Genomic DNA, 20,160 nt, shown 5'->3' with positions numbered 1-20,160 from the left:
CGTTAGCATGACTGTAATCTGAAAAGCCTTTTGTGGGGCAGAAATATGTAATACTTTCTATTGCAAATTCTGAGCAGCTTTTGAAAACAAGGACTACTTTGATATTGCTAGCTGTAATAAATTCTGAAATTAAAATGTTCTAAGTGAGGGTGGTGTTTGTGTGTTGTTTTGTGGTTTTGTTTATGGTTTTGGGTTGTTTTTTTTTTCCCCTGAAGTACTAAACAATTGGAAATCTACTTAATTTTCCTAAGGTGCTTTGATCCTGCATTGACAATAAGTAAAGATCCCTGTCTGTTTCCAGTAAAATAGATGTATCAAATAAGTACTATTGCAGTGGCTTCTTTAACATGACTGTGGTTTTGAAGTAAGCAGAGATATGACACAATTCTTTTCATTCTAGTTAACAGATATTCCTGTTACAATTTGCACATACCCGTTTGTATTTGATGCCCAGGCAAAGACAACTCTCCTACAAACAGATGCAGTCATACAGATGCAGGTAAGAGTCTCAGTTTTTAATGTTACGAATTCTATTTTATTTTTTAGTTGGGGGTCTTGGAGGATTGCTGTTGGTGTTGGATTTGTTGGTTGGTTGGTTTTCTTAAACTCTGTGTATTCCCCTCTCTGTAAGAATGAAGGATCTAGTTTTAGTCTTGCAATATGTATGTATGTGTGACAGAAGCTGTGGCTTAGTAGATTTGGGATCTCCCTGAAATTAGATTAATAATTGCATACATTTCTAAGGAACTTCTTTCCCTTTTGTTAATGGGATGGCATTTCTGAGGTGTTAACAACCCGTAGTATAGGTGTACAACCAACCAACCAAAAAAACCATACCAAATGCCACCCCTAACCAAAACCAACCCCACCTCCCCTATGAGCAGTCTTGAAATGATTTATGCATAGAGCCTGGAAGTCAGTCTGTCCTGTTAGAGGCTGTCATAGTTTAGCCCTGGCAGGAGGCCAGATGCCCACCAAATTCAGTCTATTACTCCCCTTAGTTGGACAGGGGAGAAATTATATATTAAGAGGCTCAGGAGTCAAAGTAAGGACAGGGAGAAATCACTGTCACCGACGTGGGCAAAACAGACTCAACAGAAAGTGTAGAGGAGAAAAGCTACTCTATTACACTACACTACACTACAAAGAACAGTGAAGAAACCTGAGTTGAGGGCACGACCACATCTTAAAACAAACGTACCCAGATCTTAAAAAACTTTCCCCCCACCATTCCCTTCTTAGCAGACTTTAGTCCAGGATTATGCTCCCTTCTTCCCCCTCTCACGCAGTACAGGGTGGGCAGGGACTGGGGAAGGTGGGGTTCTGGATAGCACCTTCCCCCCACCCCTCCATTCTAAGCAGACTTCCCTTTAGCCATGATCTTGCTCCCTTCTTCCCCCTGCTCGCAGTACAGGGGTGCAGGGACTGGGAGAAAATGGGGTTCTCGGTTACTTCTTCATGAGCTGTTTTCCTTTTCCAGATCTTAAGACACCTCTAACCTCCCTCCCTGCTCCCTTCTTAGCAGACTTCACTCTGGTCATGATTGCACTCCCTTCTTCCCCCTGCTCGCAGAACAGGACTGGGAGATGGGGGCTTCGGTCAGTCCCTTGTAAGTTGGTTTCCCTCTTGGCCGGGGTGGGGGAGGAGGGGAGGGGGGGAGGGCATTCATTTCACACCCTCCCCCTGCTGCACCGTAGGGTCTCCCCCACTGGAGATAGTTGTCCAGAAACTTCTCCAACTTGAATCCTTTCTCCAGGGCTTTATCTATTCACCAGCTGCCCTGGTGTGGGTCACCACTGTGTCGGGCAGTCATAAATCACAATGTCTCTCAGTCCCAGTCCTCTGTGGGGTCACCAGCGTCCCCCAGCAAACCTGTTTCGGTGCAAATCTCTATCTCACTCATCTCCGTGTCTCTGTTTCTCCTCATGGCTGCGAGTGCTGACAGCAGCTTGTTCCAACGTAGGGTCACAGCGTTTTCTCTGTCTCCACCTGCTCCATCCAGTGTGGAGCCCCTCCACGGGCTGCAGGTGGGGTCTTGGCCTTTTCCATGGGTTTCTCCACGGGCTGCAGGGGCTTCTTTCTCTCCGGCACCTGGGTCGCCTCCTCCCCCGCCCTTTCCCAGCCTTGGTGTCTGCACAGCTCGTTACATCTTCTCACTCCCTTCTCTGGTGGCAAAATGCAGCTGCTTCTGGGTTGTTTTCTCCTATATGTGATTCTCAGAGGTGCTGTGACTATCTCTCGGGCCGCAACTTTGGCCTTGAATTGCTTGTTGTTTATAGTTTAGACTGGCAGAAAACCCTAACTGCTGCTTACAAAGCCCATCTCAGCAGCACAGCCTCACAAAACCGCAACATTTCACCCCTCGCCTCTGCAAATCACATGTATGAGAATCCAGAAAATTCTCTACAATTATTACACTAGCCAGCTCTGATCAGTCTGTTCTGTCCATTCCCTCATCCAGTTAGTCCTTATCTCAAATTCCTCAAGCCCCACGTTGGACACTAAAATAGACTGTCATGGTTTTACCCCGGCTGAGAGCCGGGATCCACGCAGCTGCCTGCTCTTTAAAGGAAAAGGGGTAAAACCACCACAGAGGCAGGAGACAGTTACAGTTACTTTTGATTTCTTAGCATGGTGGGATTTAAGGGCTAGTGCTGTTCCTAGGATTGGTAGTATCAGAGAGGTGACACCTGGGCACCACATGAATATCTGGATTGTGCTAATTTCTCGTTTCATCTGTCATACAACCTTCAAAATGCTGCTAAACTCTGAAGTCTGATCGGTGTCTGCAAGGCACTAGAAACAAAACTTACCTTGAAAATTTAGCATCTACTTGGGCTAGTGGGGTGGGTTTGCTGACCTTGCAGTTCACAGTGTGTTTTGACTCTTTGGCTGTTAAATGCAATTAAGTGTTACTATTAATTTGTTCACTTCTGTTTTAATAACTTTCCTAGAAATTAGATGCTCAGTACAAACAGATGTGTATCTTGACTCATATCTCTTGTGTAGAGGCTGATACTCTAGACCACCCTTAAGTAACTAAGAGGATCTTACGTGTTATCATTATTCTCTACGTAGAACTGAAACTAGTGTGGTGCCATGAGCTATGCTTCTCTTCAGTGTTTGGAGATTTTTTTAATGCATACAATCCATACCTGTTCAATTGCTGTAAGAACGAATCATAGAATCACAGAATGGCATGGGTTGGAAGGGACCCCAAGGATCATAGAGCTCCAACCCCCCTGCCACAGGCAGGGACACCAACCTCCAGGCTTGGATCTATACAAGGTTGCCTGGGGCCCCATCCAACCTGGCCTTGAACACCTCCAGGGATGGGGCACCCACCACCTCTCTGGGCAGCCTGTTCCAGCACCTCACCACTCTCTCTGTAAAAAACTTCCCCCTAATATCTAATCTAAACCTTCCTTCCTTTAGCTTTAATCTATTCCCCCTTGTCTTGCCATTGTCTACGCTTTTAAACAGTTGATTCCCCTCCTGTTTATACACTCCCTTCAGGTACTGGAAAGCTGCAATGAGGTCGCCCCGCAGCCTTCTTTTCTCCAGGCTGAACAAGCCCAGCTTCCCCCAGCTTCTCTTCGTAGGGGAGCTGCTCCAGCCCTCTACTTATCTTTGTGGCCTCCTCTGAACCCTCTCCAACAGTTCTACACCTTTCTTGTATTGGGGGCCCCAGATCTGGACACAGGACTCCAGATGGGGCCTCATGAGGGCAGAGTAGAGAGGGACGGTCACCTCCCTGTCCCCTCTTCTGATGGAGCCCAGGATACCATTGGCCTTGCAAGCTGCAAGAGCACACTGCTGGCTCATGTTAAGTTTCTCATCTACCAAAATCCCCAAGTCCTTCTCAGCAGGGCTGTCAAGGAGCTCTTCTCCCAGTCTGTATCTGTGTCTGGGATTCTTCCAGCCCAAGTGCAACACCTGATACTTGGCAGTGTTGAACTTCATTAGGTTCCCCTGGGCCCACCTTTCCAGCCTGTCAGTATCCCTCTGGATGGCTTCCTTTCCTTCTATTGTGTCAACCACACCACTCAGCTTGGTGTCATCCGCAAACTTGCTGAGGGTGCACTCAATTCCATCATCGATGTCATTGATAAAGATGTTAAAGAGCACCGGTCCCAAGACAGACCCCTGGGGGACACCACTTGTCACTGGCCTCCACCTGGACATAGACCCATTGACCACCACCCTTTGGCTACGGTCTGTTAACCAGTTTCTTATCCACTGGATGGTCCACCCATCAAATCCACATCTCTCCAATTTAGAGATAAGGATGTGGTGGGGGACTGTGTCAAAGGCCGTGCACAAGTCCAGGTAGATGACATTGGTTGCCTTCCCTTTATCCCCCGATGCTGTCACTCCATCATAGAAGGTCACCAGATTGGTGAGGCACGACCTTCCCTTGGTGAAGCCGTGCTGGCTGTCCCAGATCACATGCTCATCCCTCATGTGCTCTAACATGTAATCCAGGAGGATCTGTTCCATGATCTTCCCAGGCACAGAGATGAGGCTCACTGGCCTGTAATTCCCTGGGTCTTCTTTGCTTCCTTTCTTATAAATGGGAATGACATGACCCTTTTTCCAGTCCCCAGGGACCTCACCCAACAGCCACGACTTTTCAAATATGATGGAGAGCGGCTCAGCAACCACATCAGCAGCTCCTTCAGGACCCTGGCATGCATGTCATCCAGCCCCATAGACTTACAGACATTCAGTCTCATGAGAGGGTCTTGGACTTGCTCTGCCCTTACAGTGGGGGAGTATTTACTCCCCCAGTTCCCACCTAGAGGTCCAGGGATACAAGGTTCTGGGACCTGAGAATTAGGAGAATCCTGGCTGCCAGAGGAGACTGAGGTAAAGAACTCATTCAGTACCTCAGCCTTCTCCACATCAGTTGCAGCCAATTCTCCTTTCTGATTTACCAAGGGGGGGTACAGTCTCTTTGGCCCTGTCTCTTCTGGCCAATGTATCTGTAAAATCCCTTCTTGTTTTTAACATCCCTCGCCAAGTTCAGTTCCATCTGCGCCTTGGCTTTCCTGATCCCATCTCTGCAAGTCCGAACCGCATCCCTTTATTCTTTCCAGGCAACACACCCTTGTTTCCAGAGCTTGTATTTGCCTTTCTTTTCCCTCAGTTTGACCAGCAGGTCCTTGCCTAGCCATGCTGGTCTCCTGCCCCTCCTGCCCACTCTTATTCAGAGGGACAGAGAGCTCTTGAGCTCTCAGAAAGGCATCCTTAAAGAGTAGCCAACTTTCCTCAACATTTCTGTCTCTAAGGACCACCTCCCAGGAGATCTTGGCCAACAAGTCCTTAAACAGCCTAAAGTTTGCTCTCCTAAAGTTCAGGGTCCTGATCCCACTCTTTGCCAGGCCCACATTCCTTGAGATCGCAAACTCAACTAGGGCATGGTCACTGCAGCCCAGGCTGTCTCCACCTTAACACCTTTAATTATCTCCCCCACACTGGTGAGCACCAGGTCCAGCAATGCATCACCTCTGGTTGGTCTGTCCAAAACCTGAACCAGAAAGTTGTCATCATAGACTCCAGGAGTCTCCTGGATCTCTTGCTCGCTGTGTGGTTTTCCCAGCAGATGCCTGGGTGGTTAAAGTCCCCCATCAGGATGAGTGCCTGTGACATCAATGCCTCCTGCAGCCGAAGGTGGAAAGCCTCATCAGCAGTCGCTCTCTGATCAGGTGGCCTGTAGTAGACCCCTGTCACCAGCTGCTCTTTATTAGCCCCATCCCTAATTCTGACCCACAGGCTCTCAACCTGCTCCTGACCGCTTCTCAGAGAGAGCGCCTCACAGTCTATCCACTTTTTAGCATGGAGGGCAACTCCACCACCCTTCCTACCTAGCCTATCACTTCTAAAAAGGTGATACCCTTCTACAGGGGTATTCCATCTCAGCATGTTTCCATGATTGCAACTAGATCAGAATTTTCCAGTGACATCATGTTTTCCAATTCCTCCTGCTTATTACCCATGCTGCGTGCATTTGTATAGAGACACTTAAGCTGGGCTTTCTGACTCCCTACCTCTTTTGAGGAGCCCTCCCTCAAACCTCTGGGAGGAATCTGAAGTTTTCCCCCACTGCCTCCTAGAGGGACATTAGAAGGTTCTGGAAGGGGGTCAGCAATACTACCTCCTCTGAGGAGTCCCCCAAAGTTCCTGTGGGACACTTTAGAGGTATTTTCCTACAATTTTATAGAATTTCAGCATCCACAAGCCCTTCTCTATCTCATTGAATTTCATCCTCTTCACCCTTTGAATCTAGTATAAAGCTAGAGGCTACTTGCTCTACCCTAGCAAGCCTCACTATATCCCCTCCCCCCTTCCTAACTAGTTTAAAGCCCTATCAGGATATAATATATAATAAATAATATTTCTAAAACATGAAAGGCAGAATGAAGGGAGGGTACTGAGAAAGTAAAATTGGTAAGAGCATAAGCCTACCCTCCCATGTTTAGAATGTTTAACATAAAAAGGTTAATGCTCTGTGTCTGAAATCAGACAGAAGAGATACGTCATGCTCAAGTAATGGGCTCATTTAGCAAAATACCAGCTTGCTTTTGTAGTTCATAACAAGCATAGCTTCTTACACCTTTAAAAGGTATATACGCAGTCAATTCAGGGAAATGTTCACATTGAATGCTTTAATTAAGAGTATAAGACAGTATTAAGCCATCAAACTTTCAAGACTTGTATGCCATATTCAGAACATTTGCAACAGCTAGTTTGAACAGTTGGAGTACAAAAAATACAATAAAAATGAAATAGTTGAACAAATTGCTTTTCATTCCGTGAATGAGTTTATAATGGTTGTTTTCATGGCAGATTTATACTAAACTGCACTTCACCTAATGAAGAGTATTTTTTTGCTTCCTTTAGTTATCCAAAGTATTTTCAATGGAATGCCAAAAACTGTATTGTAAGACTTCCCTGAACATGAGCATTGATAAGGCTGCTGGGTAAAGGAATATGAAGAAAATTTGGGTGAATTCAGCAGCTCTCGAAATAGCTGTTCCAATCCATGTCTTCTGTGCTGTCTAAGACAAGACTGATGGACATTTAATGTTGACAGGAATCTGACGTTACCTACTGACTCTTTAACTTTGTGGATTTTGGGTTTTTTCCTAGATGGCTGTTGATCAGGCTCACAGGCAGAATTTCTCTTCCCTCTTTCTGCCTGTATTTGAATCTGTCAACCCATGCCTGATATTAATGGTGCGGAGAGACAATATTGTAGGAGATGCTATGGAAGTCCTAAGGAAAACAAAGAATGTAGACTACAAGAAGCCACTCAAGGTATTCTCAGAGCATACTGCTCAATACTTGCCCATTTCGCTGCCATGCAAGTGTTTTTGATGTGGTGCTAACTGGATTGTGTGGTTCAGGTTATTTTTGTAGGAGAAGAAGCTGTTGATGCTGGAGGTGTTCGCAAAGAATTTTTTTTGCTCATCATGAGGGAGTTGCTGGATCCCAAATACGGAATGTTCCGGTATTACGAAGAGTCCAGGCTGATCTGGTTCTCCGATAAGGTAGGGCACAATCTGTAGCCATTGATTTTCTTTCAACTTGTAGATTAATATTGATAATGTACAAACAGTAGTAGTTTTATGTCAGGACGAGCAGCTAAAAGAAGTTTTCTCAAAACTTTTTATTTTTTTTGTTGTTGTTAGATTAAAACCTGCCCCTTATGTTTCCCCCCATTCCTCACTTACTCCTCACTGGCTGTCCCCAGCCCAGACAAGTTTAGTAGGTGGAAGCATCAGCCAGAGCAAACTTGATTTGCAAGAGCAAGAAATAGTATTTTACTCGAAAGTATGACCTTTTAGTCCTCTTTCTGAGAAAAACACTGGGGTGGCTGTCATAAACACCTGAATGTTAACATGTCCACAGTTGTGTTTTACGCCGTGGCTGTTAACTCCAAGGGCATCAATAGTGAGCTCCTCACTTCTCCTAAAAATAGGGGATTTTTAAAAGTTGTCACAGATTTAAGCACTGCGTAGTGTAATAGTAAGTCACTGACAAAAACTATCTTACTGCAGTATTTTCATCAGTATGAATCACCGTAACACAACATACGTTGCCTCTCAGCTTTTTATTTTAAGTAGAAAGAGTTCTATTTCCTTGGATTTCAGTCTCTGTCTCTCAGCTGATTGAAACTTTATCCTGATTTCCTCAGTACTTATGGATACATAGATATTTAAAGAAAATATACATGAAACTCACTCATTATACTGAACTGTACCCATTTTTTTTCTGGACTTGTCAGGATTAAATTAACTTCATTATTTTAAAACATCTTATCTGTTTTCTGTTCTTAGACTTTTGAAGACAGTGACTTGTTTCATTTGATTGGTGTTGTCTGTGGGCTAGCAATATATAATTTTACTATTGTAGACCTTCATTTCCCTTTGGCTTTGTACAAAAAGTTATTGAATAAGAAACCATCCCTGGATGACTTAAAAGAGTTGATGCCAGATGTTGGCAGGTAAGCAAGAAAGAAAAATTATTGTTACTAGGAATTAATTTTTAATTCAACACTTTCCTCTAAGAACATAAAGAAAATGTGTTGTTTTCACAAGAACATCTCAGAGTAACTTGCAGCCATCATGTCCTTTGAGAAAGGATATGTGCAATTGTTAATCACCTACTTGTAGATGCTTGGTTACAGCACCTCTGTTTTGCTGTTACTCTACAAGAGCTTTAGGGCAAAATAATATTTGGCATTCAAAACCTCTGAGTTTTAGCCATTAATTTTATTAGCTTAAGTAGGAACATAGTTTTATTTTAGCAAATACTTGCTAAGTATCTGCCTTGAGTAGGGATTTGGATAACGCGAACAGGTAAAAGGTTCAAACAAGCCTTAGTGTTCTGAATGCTGAAGTTTTCATAGATTCAAGGGGAAATTGGAACAAGTGAATGGAAGAGCCCATCAACAGCTGCCAAGTGCTCACAGCCTCTGGTTTGGGAATCCCGTAGCTGAATGAAGACTAGGGTATGAATTTTCTCACTTTGGATGTGAAGATAATCAAAAGAAAATAACGCTGCCAGTAATGGCAAAACAGTTGCTTCAGATTTCCTAACGCCAAACAGGGTGCAAGTCAACGAGCTCATAAATGAAATAACAGTAGAAAGATTTTCTTTTTTTAAGCTTGCATTATCAAAGCCTAAAGATCGCTTCAGGAAAATAAGTTCATCTTTGTTTGCACTGGTACAAGTACTTTGTAACTTATTTTGCAGGGGAATGCAACATTTGCTGGACTACCCAGAGGATGATGTAGAAGATGCATTTTGTCTTAATTTTACTGTAAGTTTTATCCAGTTAAATATTTCTTATCAACCCCATGCCACCTCTCATAAATGCCTCTGGGGGAATGTTTGAGCTAAAGCATCAGCTGCTGATTCCGTGAATTTTAGCATCTGTGTCTGCTGTTCCTGTTGCTTTAGTTAAGTGGGGGGGATTACGCCTCTACACAGTCAGTAAGTTCTATGCTATCTTTGTTTCTTTTAAATAGATCACTGTGGAAAATTTTGGCACAACAGAAATTAAAGAGCTTGTTCCTAATGGTGCTGACATTCCCGTAGTCAAACAAAACAGGTGAGTTTTATGGGTTATAGGGTAGTCCAATATTACCTGCCTTTTGGAATGTAACTGGGCTGCTGTAAATACCCTTCACCAAGCTGTTAGGCTAGTCTTGGGGGCAAAACTGGTTGTTTTTTCCAAGCTGTTCTCATGTGTATTGTTAAAATAGCTATTGTATTTAAGGATTTTCCAGCTGCAGAAAGGCTGTCTAATTTCACTCAGTGTGTAATGCTACTTCTTCACTTCAAATTTAGAAGTATTTTGAAGTGATTTTGGGCCTGTTTTCACTCCATGGTCTTCACTTGTAAGATTATAAATGATTGTGGTTCTGCAGGAAGTTATATACAATTGGAATTCAGTAATGATAAACTTCAACCTGGATGCCATTATCTGGCCAGTTCTTATGTGTGGAATACTATTCCAGAGAAGTCTTACCTTTGTAGAGCAGGCTAAGTGTAATGCTATCTCGTGTTAATATCGGAAGGGGGTGTGAGGGGTGATTTTTTTCCTTTGGTCAAGGATTCTGTTTATACAAAACAGCCTCTCCCCCTAGTTTGTGCCCTTTCTGCTCCTGGAGGATAGGTGGAATATATCTGGTGGTGCTTTTGTCCCTTTTTAGCAGAATACTACCCTTAACCCTCTCTGTCTCCTTGTCCGTTTCTCTCTTGTGTTCTTGTCTGTTCTTTAATTGTTACGAATTCTCTGCACTTTGACTTTTCCCAGAGTGAAGGGAGAGTCGAATGGGAAATGCACCTGGGCTGTGAGTGGTAGGAACAAGGGATGTTCCTAGAGGGCACGTGTTTTGGATAGTGTTTTCTGTAACTGGCTATGTCTGTTGTAGAGGAAAGAGACAGGATAGAAGGTTCCGAATGTATCATAAACCCACACGTAGCCACGTGCAGTCACAGTACCTGCCACAATGGAGAGGCTTTTATTCTCCTGATTTATCTTACTGTTAACAACTGCAATCACCATGTATACCTGCCTTTTTTTTTTTTTTTTTTAATCTGTGGCTCATAGCTGAGAATGTGTGTGATACTTTGTCTTAAACTCGATGGCCTTGGAGTTCTCAGGTGGTGTTTTGGTGTTCTGTCACAAAGTGGCAGTAAAATTGGAGCGGAATTAGGAGAAGAGTTTCAGGCTGCTCATGGAATATATGCTGCCCTGTCATCATTGGTTGTCTTGCAGCAATGGAGACTTCCTGTTTCTCAGGAGCCCATGCTCCTCTGATGCTGTTTTTAAAATATTAGCATAAATTATACGAATTGTAAGGAGTTTATTGCTGTGACTTTTCTCTGGAGCAGCCTTTCCTTCTAGAGCTGTTAGTATTGTGGAAGTTACTTGCATCTCTGTTAATTACATAGTGTGTGTAAAACGGGTACCACATTGAATGCTGGAGGAGGAGGAATGTGATTTGCCACTTCGCTCGTCTCTGGTGTTTTCAGTTCAGCAACTTGAATAAATGTATTGTCAGGAGTCTTTCCATGATTCTTCAAGTTATTGGTAATGTTATTCGAATACAGTGGGTTTCCACAGAGAAGGCATGTTGGTAGTCTTAACTAGGATTGACTGAAATGGTGATTTAAAACAAACCAAATAACACTCTTTAAATACCATATCTCATCAGGGAATTTTAGCTCTCTCCTTTACTGCTGTGAAAGATGTTTCCACCAAGATATGACAACAGATAACAAGTAGTCTGTTTTTCAGTCTCCTAGCTCCTTTGCACTCACCTTTCTGCTGTACAGGGCTTGAATGTCCACTTGAGGTTGATTTGCATTTTCAGATTTCTGTAATCTTTTTAATTAAAAAATAACACCAGCAGATTTGACTGGCTGGTTCCAGGACAGTGCATGTAATTTGAGCCTTTACCCTTGCACTGTTTGGTCCAGTTCACTACAACACGTGCAAACAAATGTTTGTAGTCCCTGAAGTAACGCTGTGTGTTACTGTTGCACGCTGTGGACTCTTGTCTTGGGCGATGTGGAGGGGAAATACATTTATGTTGTGTACTCCCTGAGGTTATCTGCACTGTGGTTTTATCACGGAGCAGAGAATGCATTAGGATCCATTTTAACTGTCAGTGCTGTGTTCCATGCAGAAATGGCTCCTGTTGTATTGAGAGAAGAGTGACGTGCTTCCTCTATTCGTTTTTTTCTTCTCAACATAATTTTCTTTCTCATTCTTGTACAGGCAGGATTTTGTAGATGCATACGTGGATTACATCTTCAATAAATCTGTGGCTTCCTTATTCAGTGCATTCCATGCCGGCTTCCATAAAGTGTGTGGTGGTAAAGTCCTTCAGCTCTTCCAACCCAGCGAGTTACAGGCAATGGTGATTGGGAACACAAATTATGATTGGAAAGAATTGGAGAAGGTAAGAACCATGGTTAGCTACTTGTTTCATATGTTTTTAATTTCAAGGTGCAAAATCTGACATGGCCTTCTGAGCTCCGTTGTTAATTGATGAGACTTCCAGCCTTGACTGCAAGAGTGAGGAACTTTTTCTAAAAAATCATTGGTGAATTCAATGTTACTTACCTTCCTGCTTAGAGCTTCCCCATCCAATTTCTGAAGGAAATCAGACTTGGAAGAGCAGAGAGGAAGAAAATGCACAGAACCGAAATGCAGCTGTAGACAACATACTGCATTAGAAGGGGGGAAGTGAACATGGTGCACACAGTTATCAAAAGTAAATGTTCCTGATAGCTGAAACTCACTGTGAGGCTTTGTCACTCCTTTATTTGGGTTGAAAATGCTTTGGAGTACATGGATCTGTCTGTATAGTAGAAGTCAGACTGAACAGGTGAAGAGAATTATCCAGGGAAAACAGTAACGTGTCACTGGCAGTATCCCTTTACATAAACCGAGTTCATTCTGCTTTAATTTCCCATTATCCTACTAGTTTGATGCGTGGACAGTAACCTAATTTCTCACTCATTTCAGAACACAGAATACAAAGGAGAATACTGGGCAGACCATCCTACAATTAAAATATTCTGGGAGGTTTTTCATGAGTTGTCTTTGGAGAAGAAAAAACAGTTTTTGCGTAAGTATTTGAGACTACTTGGCAGAAGTTCCTAACAACAGGATTGCTGTGATTTCAGGCTGTTGCTGTAAGAGGGCAACCCTAAGTATTTGTCTGTAATGATGTGAGTACCTTTATTTGGAAGAGAAGAATCATAGTAGGAGAAACAGATGATGAGCATGTGTCTGATTTTTGTGGTAGTTGTCTTGAGTAATTCTGCGTGGTGGCCAGTTACAAGATCACAGTAGAGCAGGACAGTATTAAGAAAAACAAACCCAAACAAACAAAATCCAACAAACTAAACTGCTGGTGTCTATCTGATGGCTGGAAATATTTTTCTGTGTTTTGACATAGGGTTCACATCCTCCAGTTTTGTCATGGCACACAGGGAGTTGTGATTGTGTTGTAAAAAATTGTGTTGTAATTTGGGAGTTGTGCCTGGTTATAAGTATCTGAAGGTACTGATTGAGTGGAAACATGCAGGGGAAAAACAAAGTTTCCTGTGAATGAGCTTTTGTTGAGAATAGATCATAGATGAGTTTCCAATTCAGATAAGTTCCTTATTGAGCAAACTAATTCTTTGTATGTACAAGATGCTTGGTACAGGTATGGCAGTGAATTTTAAACACTGAAATCTCATTCATGCGTCAAGAACTGCCTTTTTTCTTTTTTTTTTTAATGAATGGTTTCTCATGCTAAAATGAAAGATTTTCTTTTATATATCACTTGTGTTGCTGTTAAGGGTTCATATGTGTAAGCTGGAGATCAGGTTAAATCATGAGTACTTGTTTATGAAACAAGTGTGAGAAGCTAACTAAGCACTGCTGGAATAATGAAAAACTGCAAGTAACGATTGGATTTGCATGTGTGATGTATACAGTGTTAGCCTTAAACTACTTTCACGACTTTGTTTCTTTTTTTCTTGGCAGTGTTTCTGACAGGCAGTGATCGTATTCCCATTCTTGGAATGAAGTGTCTTAAACTAGTCATCCAGCCGACGGGAGGAGGAGAAAGCTATCTTCCAGTAGCTCACACTTGCTTTAATCTTCTTGATCTTCCAAAATACACAGATAAAGAAACCCTGAAATCTAAGTTGATCCAGGCTATAGATCACTACGAAGGTTTCAGTTTAGTATAACTTCAGAAATGAGAGTCCTGTGTAACGTAGGAGCATTAAACTAACTTTTTGTGTCTTTCTTGTGGTGGTAAATTCAGTGAGTTCAATGATGGAGTTGATAGTATAATATTTGCGAAAACGTTCAGTGGTACGGAAACTCACGGGAGCCAAAAACCAGTAACAAAACAAAGATGAGGAACTGTCTTAGTACCTTCCTGTACAGAACCATGTGGATTTTGCCATCTTACAATAAAAATGAGAGCATTGTGAATGGGAGTCAAGTTTCACTAACATGAATTAACATTTCACCTTAGGCAAACAATTTGGCGTGGGAGTGCATGAGAGACTTGCTTAAGTTTTTCGGATCACTTAGTAAGAACTTTTAACTTTTTCCCTGATGATGAATTCACTTGGTAACTTTTCATTTTGTAAATAATAAATTTTTGTGATAAAATAATTCCAATAGCAGTATGGTTTCTATTGCTTGTAATTGAATATGAGCTTATTTTATGGCTTTTAACAAAAAAGTGACTACTCTGATTTCTGAAGATATATTTTTCTGGTTTGTTTTAAGAACCTTAATAACGAAAGCGATTGTTTGAGACCTTCGTCTTCACAATGTACAATTCATGAAGCAGTCGCTTAGTGCCGATACAAAACTGCATACAATGGCATTTCTAATGTGTGGATGGACAAGCTGACTTAATACACTGTTTTATTTTCAAGGACTGATTCTGTAATTAAGTGGACACAACTATAAAAGAGGTTATTTTATCATTTGAAACCTCTGCAGCCATGTGTCAAGAAAACAGCGTAAAAGAAAAAGATGCACCAGACAATTGTTGCTGTCAAAGAGGTTAAGCGTTTATTTTTAAATGCTGAAAGCGTAGTTTATGGTTTCTAATAGAATTTTCACCTTTTTCCAGATAAATGCATTTGAAATAATTCTTTAACACCCCCTCCCCCTTTTCTTAAGACTTTATTTTTAGTATAATTACCCTGAGACGATTGTGCTTAGCTGGACACTTTCGGATTTGACTTTCCTTCTCTGGTTAAACTCCAGATTTTGTGGTGTTAATGCATATGTGACTTGCAGCTGTGAAACAAATATTTATTTTTTTTAGATTTTTAAATGCAGTGAAATAATTCAGGCTATAATAAAAGACTTGAATGAAAACCTTTGGTGGTTGATGTGTATGGATGCTTGCATCATGCATATTTCTTCAACTGAGGGCAACTTTTGCATGCATTAAATCGAGGGTACAGGTAGGATACCCAAATCTCACTTGAAAGCAGGGAAGCTAATTTACTGTAACAAAGCGGGTAATTCTGTGCTGGCAGCAGATTTGGATACATCAACAATACAAAGCAGTCAGTACAGTTAAAATAGCTCTTTTTTCCTTACCACTGTGTCTTTACAGTTTTCTCACGCGGTGTACCTTCTAGTAATTTCTCGGTGAGCAGCCGGTATTCCATCTTTCCCAGCATTTCTTATCTGCTTGGGAAATTCCCTCTTTTGTGGAAAACAAGAAAGCAACAAATAGTAAAGCAGGTTAATCTTAACCACATGCATGGCAGAACAAAAGGAGAAAAGAAAAGAAAAATAAAAAGTATTACAGCTTCATTTTACCAGGTAATGTTAAAACACTGGTTTTTTTAATTACAAAACACCAAGATTGCAAAGGCAATATTAAAAAATATTACAAAGGCAATCTTAAAAAAGGAGGAGGTGGCTAATGTAAAGCTGTTGTCTTCCTTTTTCCCCTGTGTGTTAGTACATGGTCAAACCCAGCACTACATATATATGTATTCAATTTATTTAATATAGATTTTCTCTGATCTTTTCTGTATTGGATTTTTCATCGATACTCATCTGTAAGATGAGTAATAGCCTTGTTCTGTAGATGAGAGGGTCTGAGACAGAATCCAAGCCATAGTTACTGGTGACTTGCTAGTTTCTGGTGCCAAATTTAAGTTTGCTACAGAACTTGGATGTCCTTTGCCTTTGAAATGCAGTTATTGCTGCCTATAACTACTGTGGCAATTGCTTCATGTTGCTGCAGAACTTTCTCCAGCATCAGCAAGACTTATTTCTTACTCCTTTGGACACTAGTAAGTGTTGAGGGGTGGGAGGTGCTGAATGCTTGGCTTAACATCATGCTAAGAACCTACTGGCAGAGCAGGGCTAGAGTCACTTTCCTGAGGACAGCATTCACCTGAGACTTCCTTTTGCAATTTTGGACTTGGTTTTGCCCACCACTGTCAGAAGTGGAGTTGGGTCCTATAGAACACGATTGTATTTGCTAAATGCTCCTCATTATCTTCCAGCTGTTGGCTCAATCTGTGCAGTGAGACAGGTGCCCTGTTGCAAAAGAGACATTGTCTACATAAGAAAGTAAAAGGCTTTTGTGTAGTACTAAAACAATTAACAGCCACATTCTCTCAAGCAGTTTAATCCTTCCTGCAGTGTTTAGCAGAAACTTGCCCTTAGGTCTGTTAACAGTCCCAACAGCTCCAAGAAGGGTCTCTGCAAAAGTTGTATGCTTAGGTGTTTCCTCTGGCTGGAAAAAAAACATGGGCAGCAGGAGGTGCTTTCACTTTCTTAGATCAAGTAGTATTTTGAATACAGTGCTTGGTACTGTACCTCAGGTGAGAAGTGGGGCTGGGGGTGGGGTGGAGAAACACATTCTCTGCTTAGCTAAAATAGCCATGGTGTTAGGCCTAGGGCCTTCTTCCTTTTCCAACCTCCAATTCCTAGGGAAAGCTTGCCTACCACTTTTAAAGAGGGTAACGCGAGCAGCTGGGGGATAGTAGTAGTTTGGACCGCAGTGGGAGCATTTTACAAGAACTAAAAATCTTTGAAGAAAGTAATTTGATAATTAACATTTTGTAAAGATTCAGAATTCCCACTGGAGAATGCTAGTTGTGTGTCAAACTTGTATCCATCTCCGTTGTGGTTGCTGTGGTTGCCTGCACTGAGTTACTGTGTGTGTCATGGTAGTCCAGGGCTGAAGCTTGAGTTTGCATGACACAAACACAGGGGCTGTTTCAACTACATGTATAGAGGTTTGTCCCTCATTTTCCAGGGACAATCTAGGAACACTGTTGCCCTGTGCCAGTGTGGAGCTGTTATAAAGCAGTGAGCCCTGCTGAAGCATGACTTGTCTCCTTTGGCATTTTATGGGAGTTCCTGCTAATAAGGTTGTTGTTAATGTGGAGTATCAAGCTGCAGTATTCCCTTGAAGGTTTATGTGCTACGTTTAAAAAGGTTTTAATTTATTGCCCTGCTCTCTGTGGCAATAAACTTGATTTATCAGGAATAAATTACATTTAATATAATCAAATATAAACCACTATAAAAGAGAGCTCCCTAAATAAAGGCACATGAGCTTCTGCAGTTAAACTTTTATTATCTTTTAACAACATGGTTTTCAGCAAGATAGACTGGCACGCAGGGAGCACCATAAAAATGGGTGTGTTGGCATTCTCCAAAGTGCGATCAGAACTATCTGCTTGTACTGTGTAGTAGTTGGGGATGTGAGGGAAGAAAATACTTGTTAGTCCTGGTAAGTGGCAGGTCCCATTGCTTACTGCGTAACTGGTAGGGGAGCATAGACTGTGGGTGAATTTACCATCAAACTACGACTTTTGTCTTTAAGTGTGCTGTTCAGGGTTGTGTCAATTGGGTTTGGAGCAGGGAATGTAAAAATGTTACTTAGACCTTGAAAGCCTTACAGCATCACCTCTCACTGCCATGGCCAGATTGAATAGTACACCTCAGAGCCTCAAGAAGTCCCTTTGACTCTTTCTGGAATACACACACAATAAAATGACACCACTAGACGTAGGTTCTATGCTCTTGAGCTCCTGGACCATTTCATTTGGGTTTTTGGTTTGGTTTTTTTTTTTCCCTTGAGGAAAGAAGCCTGTTCATGCCTATACACATTATTTAATTCCTTACTATCTGTTAAAGTAACTTCCTTTTTGCAAGTGGAGTATGGTAAAACTTTATAAGGGGAAGCCTTGCCTTCCTGTCTCCACACCGATGCAGATCTGTTGAATGAGAAAGATGCTGTTTATCTTCTGACCGCAGGACAACTAGGGGAAGAAAACCATCACCTAAACCTGACTGTGGCAATACCAGTGAGGTAATGGAACGGTGTGGAAGTGTATGTACAGAGCTCAGTAGGCTGACCAGTCTGAGTAGCTCTGTATCCCTTGAGTCTGAACGTGCTTTATTGATCTTTACAAGACTGCAAGACAGTGTAGCTGATGCCAGGAGTATGATCAGATCAGCTGTAGCCAGTCAGCATTTTCTTTCTCCCACGGAAGGCACATGCATCTGGGGCTATTAGAAAGGAAAATGAGGTTTATGAATCTTGTTTCTAGAGCTCTTGTGCTCAAGCACAGTTAGCTTGGGTGGTGCTAGTGGAGATCTTTATCTCAACAGTGCTCCAGGCTAGACTTAGCAATGGGTCACACCCAGAGCACAGGAATCCTGTGCCGTGCCTGGGGGCCATGCATGTCTACAGGTATTCACTGCTCTCCTCCCCCCTACATGCCTTACACAGGAGGAAAGTAAAAAAAAGCATGTGAAGAAGTCAGTTTGAGTCCAAAAGATACATTTCCTTACCATTTTACGAGGAAATGCACCGGCTTTTCCATTAGAAGGAACCGAGCTGGCAGACTGTAGCCAAAACCCAACTGCCTATGGAAATTGTGTTTGCCAGGCCTTTAAGGTTTTTAGGAGATGAAGCATTTATTTTTTTGTGGCTTAATTCTGCACCAAGGCTAAGTGTGTGCAGCTGCTAGCTCGCAGCAGTGCCTGTGTACTGAGTGGGGCTACATGTAGCATCTTAACGAGCCTGAGGCTATTCCCGGGCAAGGTACGGACATCTTACCATCTTGTGCTGAGGTGCCATGATTAAATTTGCAATTAAAAAAAAGGGGGGGGGGGGGGGGAGAGGAGATCAGGGAAATCTGCAGTATCTTTAGATGAGATACAGCTCTGCAGCTGGGTGTCAGTGCAGAAGTCAGTGTCTTGCTCGGTGCCCTGTGGGGATCTGAGGTTGTGGTGGCCTGTCTGGGGCTGGTAGCGTGTGGCTAAAGAAGGCTTTAAGATCGGGATAAGAAGGTGCGATTGCTTGCTACGCGGACTTGTGAGGATGGCTTTGCACCTCGTCTCACGCACGGCGTTTCTGGGCCAGCTGCTCTGCCGAGCCCAGCTGCCCTCGACCGGCTGCGGAGCGCGAAGAAGCCGAGTTGGTGTCGGCGTGTCCCAGGGCCGCTTTGTGTGGTGCTACCGGAGCCCCCCCGGGCAGCTGGGGAGGGAAGGGAACTGTGTCGCCGGCAGCCGCCGCTCACCTGTGCGCGCAGCCTTGCAGGTCAGCTCGCGTCGCGGTCTCCCGCCCTCGGGATGACCCGTCCTCGCCGCCGGCAGGACCGGAGCCGGGCGGTCAGCGCGGGCACAGCTGGGCGGTTCGAGCAGCCTTCAACCCCTTTGCCTTAGGCAAACCCCCACCTCTCCCGCTAAGCACTCTCGCTTCCCTGAGGAGAAGGCGCGGGAGAGTGAGGAGCGGGCGGGTGGGCGCTGGCGGCCGTAGGTGGGACTCTCCCGCCGCCACGGCCCGTCCTCTCCCGCCGGGGCCTGTCGCCGCTGCGGAGGCGGTAAGTGGGGCTGCCGGTGCGGGCCTCTGTGGCGGTGCGAGGGCTGCGGTGAGTGAGCTCCGTGTGAGCTGCCTGCGCGGTGGTGTCGGAAGGAGGGTTTCCCTCGGCTGAGGCTGTCTGGAAGCCGTGCTTTGCCCTTTCCGAGTGTTCGGAACGGTAACGCTGCAGAGCAACAGCGACTGTGACCAAGCCACAAATCCCTGCTGAGGCGCGTGTGTTGTTTTTGGGGGCTTCGGAATTGCTCTTCTCTGAGGGTTCCGAAAGCTTGCTCGTGTAACTATCCAAAATCTCTGGCTTGCTCTGTGGTTGTTGTGTGTTTGCTCTGCCGGTGGTCCCTTAGCAGGCATGCACGGAGAGAGCGGGGCAGTGGCTGGGGCGTGTGGGAGCGCGGTTTGCATCTTGAGAAAGTCCTTTAAAGACCTGCGGTCACCTGTCTGTTTCCCCTGCCTCAGAAGCAGGATGGATAGACCCTTAAGGTGTGCCTTACAAGTATTTTCTTGGCCTGTTGTTTCGAAGTTCCAGTTTAAATGGCAGTAGCACAGCTCTTGGAAGGGCTGTTTCTGTGCTTCACTTGAGAATTGTGGCACTGGGTTAATCTGAGGCACAAACCCTCTCCACCTGTGGGAGAACACAGGGACAGGAAATACTCTTTTCCTTAGAATTCCTCCTCATGGAGCTTTGGCCGTCCTGTCCCACCTGAATTTGTCCTGTTCCTTTTTGAGGCCATGGGGAGTTGCCACACCA

The 20,160-nt window shown here is 43.6% G+C and overlaps 1 protein-coding gene across 4 annotated transcripts in view; it reads left to right on the top strand.

The window, feature by feature from the left end:
- HERC4 (HECT and RLD domain containing E3 ubiquitin protein ligase 4) overlaps positions 1 to 14,920 on the top strand; it is a gene marked incomplete at its 5' end in the record, with an annotated part of 37,440 nt that extends 22,520 nt beyond the window's left edge. For 3 of the 4 annotated variants that reach the window (XM_084265719.1, XM_084265717.1, XM_084265718.1), the window contains 9 exons: positions 401 to 499; positions 7,153 to 7,320; positions 7,410 to 7,553; positions 8,343 to 8,509; positions 9,262 to 9,328; positions 9,537 to 9,619; positions 11,798 to 11,981; positions 12,551 to 12,653; positions 13,562 to 14,920. In XM_084265719.1, coding sequence (XP_084121845.1) covers positions 401 to 499; positions 7,153 to 7,320; positions 7,410 to 7,553; positions 8,343 to 8,509; positions 9,262 to 9,328; positions 9,537 to 9,619; positions 11,798 to 11,981; positions 12,551 to 12,653; positions 13,562 to 13,770 — 1,224 coding nt within the window. In that variant the 3' untranslated portion in view covers positions 13,771 to 14,920. The remainder of the gene's footprint in view (positions 1 to 400; positions 500 to 7,152; positions 7,321 to 7,409; positions 7,554 to 8,342; positions 8,510 to 9,261; positions 9,329 to 9,536; positions 9,620 to 11,797; positions 11,982 to 12,550; positions 12,654 to 13,561) is intronic. The other variant, XM_084265720.1, reaches the window with a different exon arrangement.
- Between the last annotated feature and the right edge of the window lie 5,240 nt (positions 14,921 to 20,160).

The sequence above is a fragment of the Gallinula chloropus genome, assembly GCF_964237585.1.
Source record: "Gallinula chloropus genome assembly, chromosome: 5".
In the NCBI taxonomy this organism is placed as follows: Eukaryota; Metazoa; Chordata; class Aves; order Gruiformes; family Rallidae; genus Gallinula; species Gallinula chloropus.
Note: the sequence above shows the minus strand (reverse complement) of the source record. Positions and strands in the feature narration are given on the sequence as shown.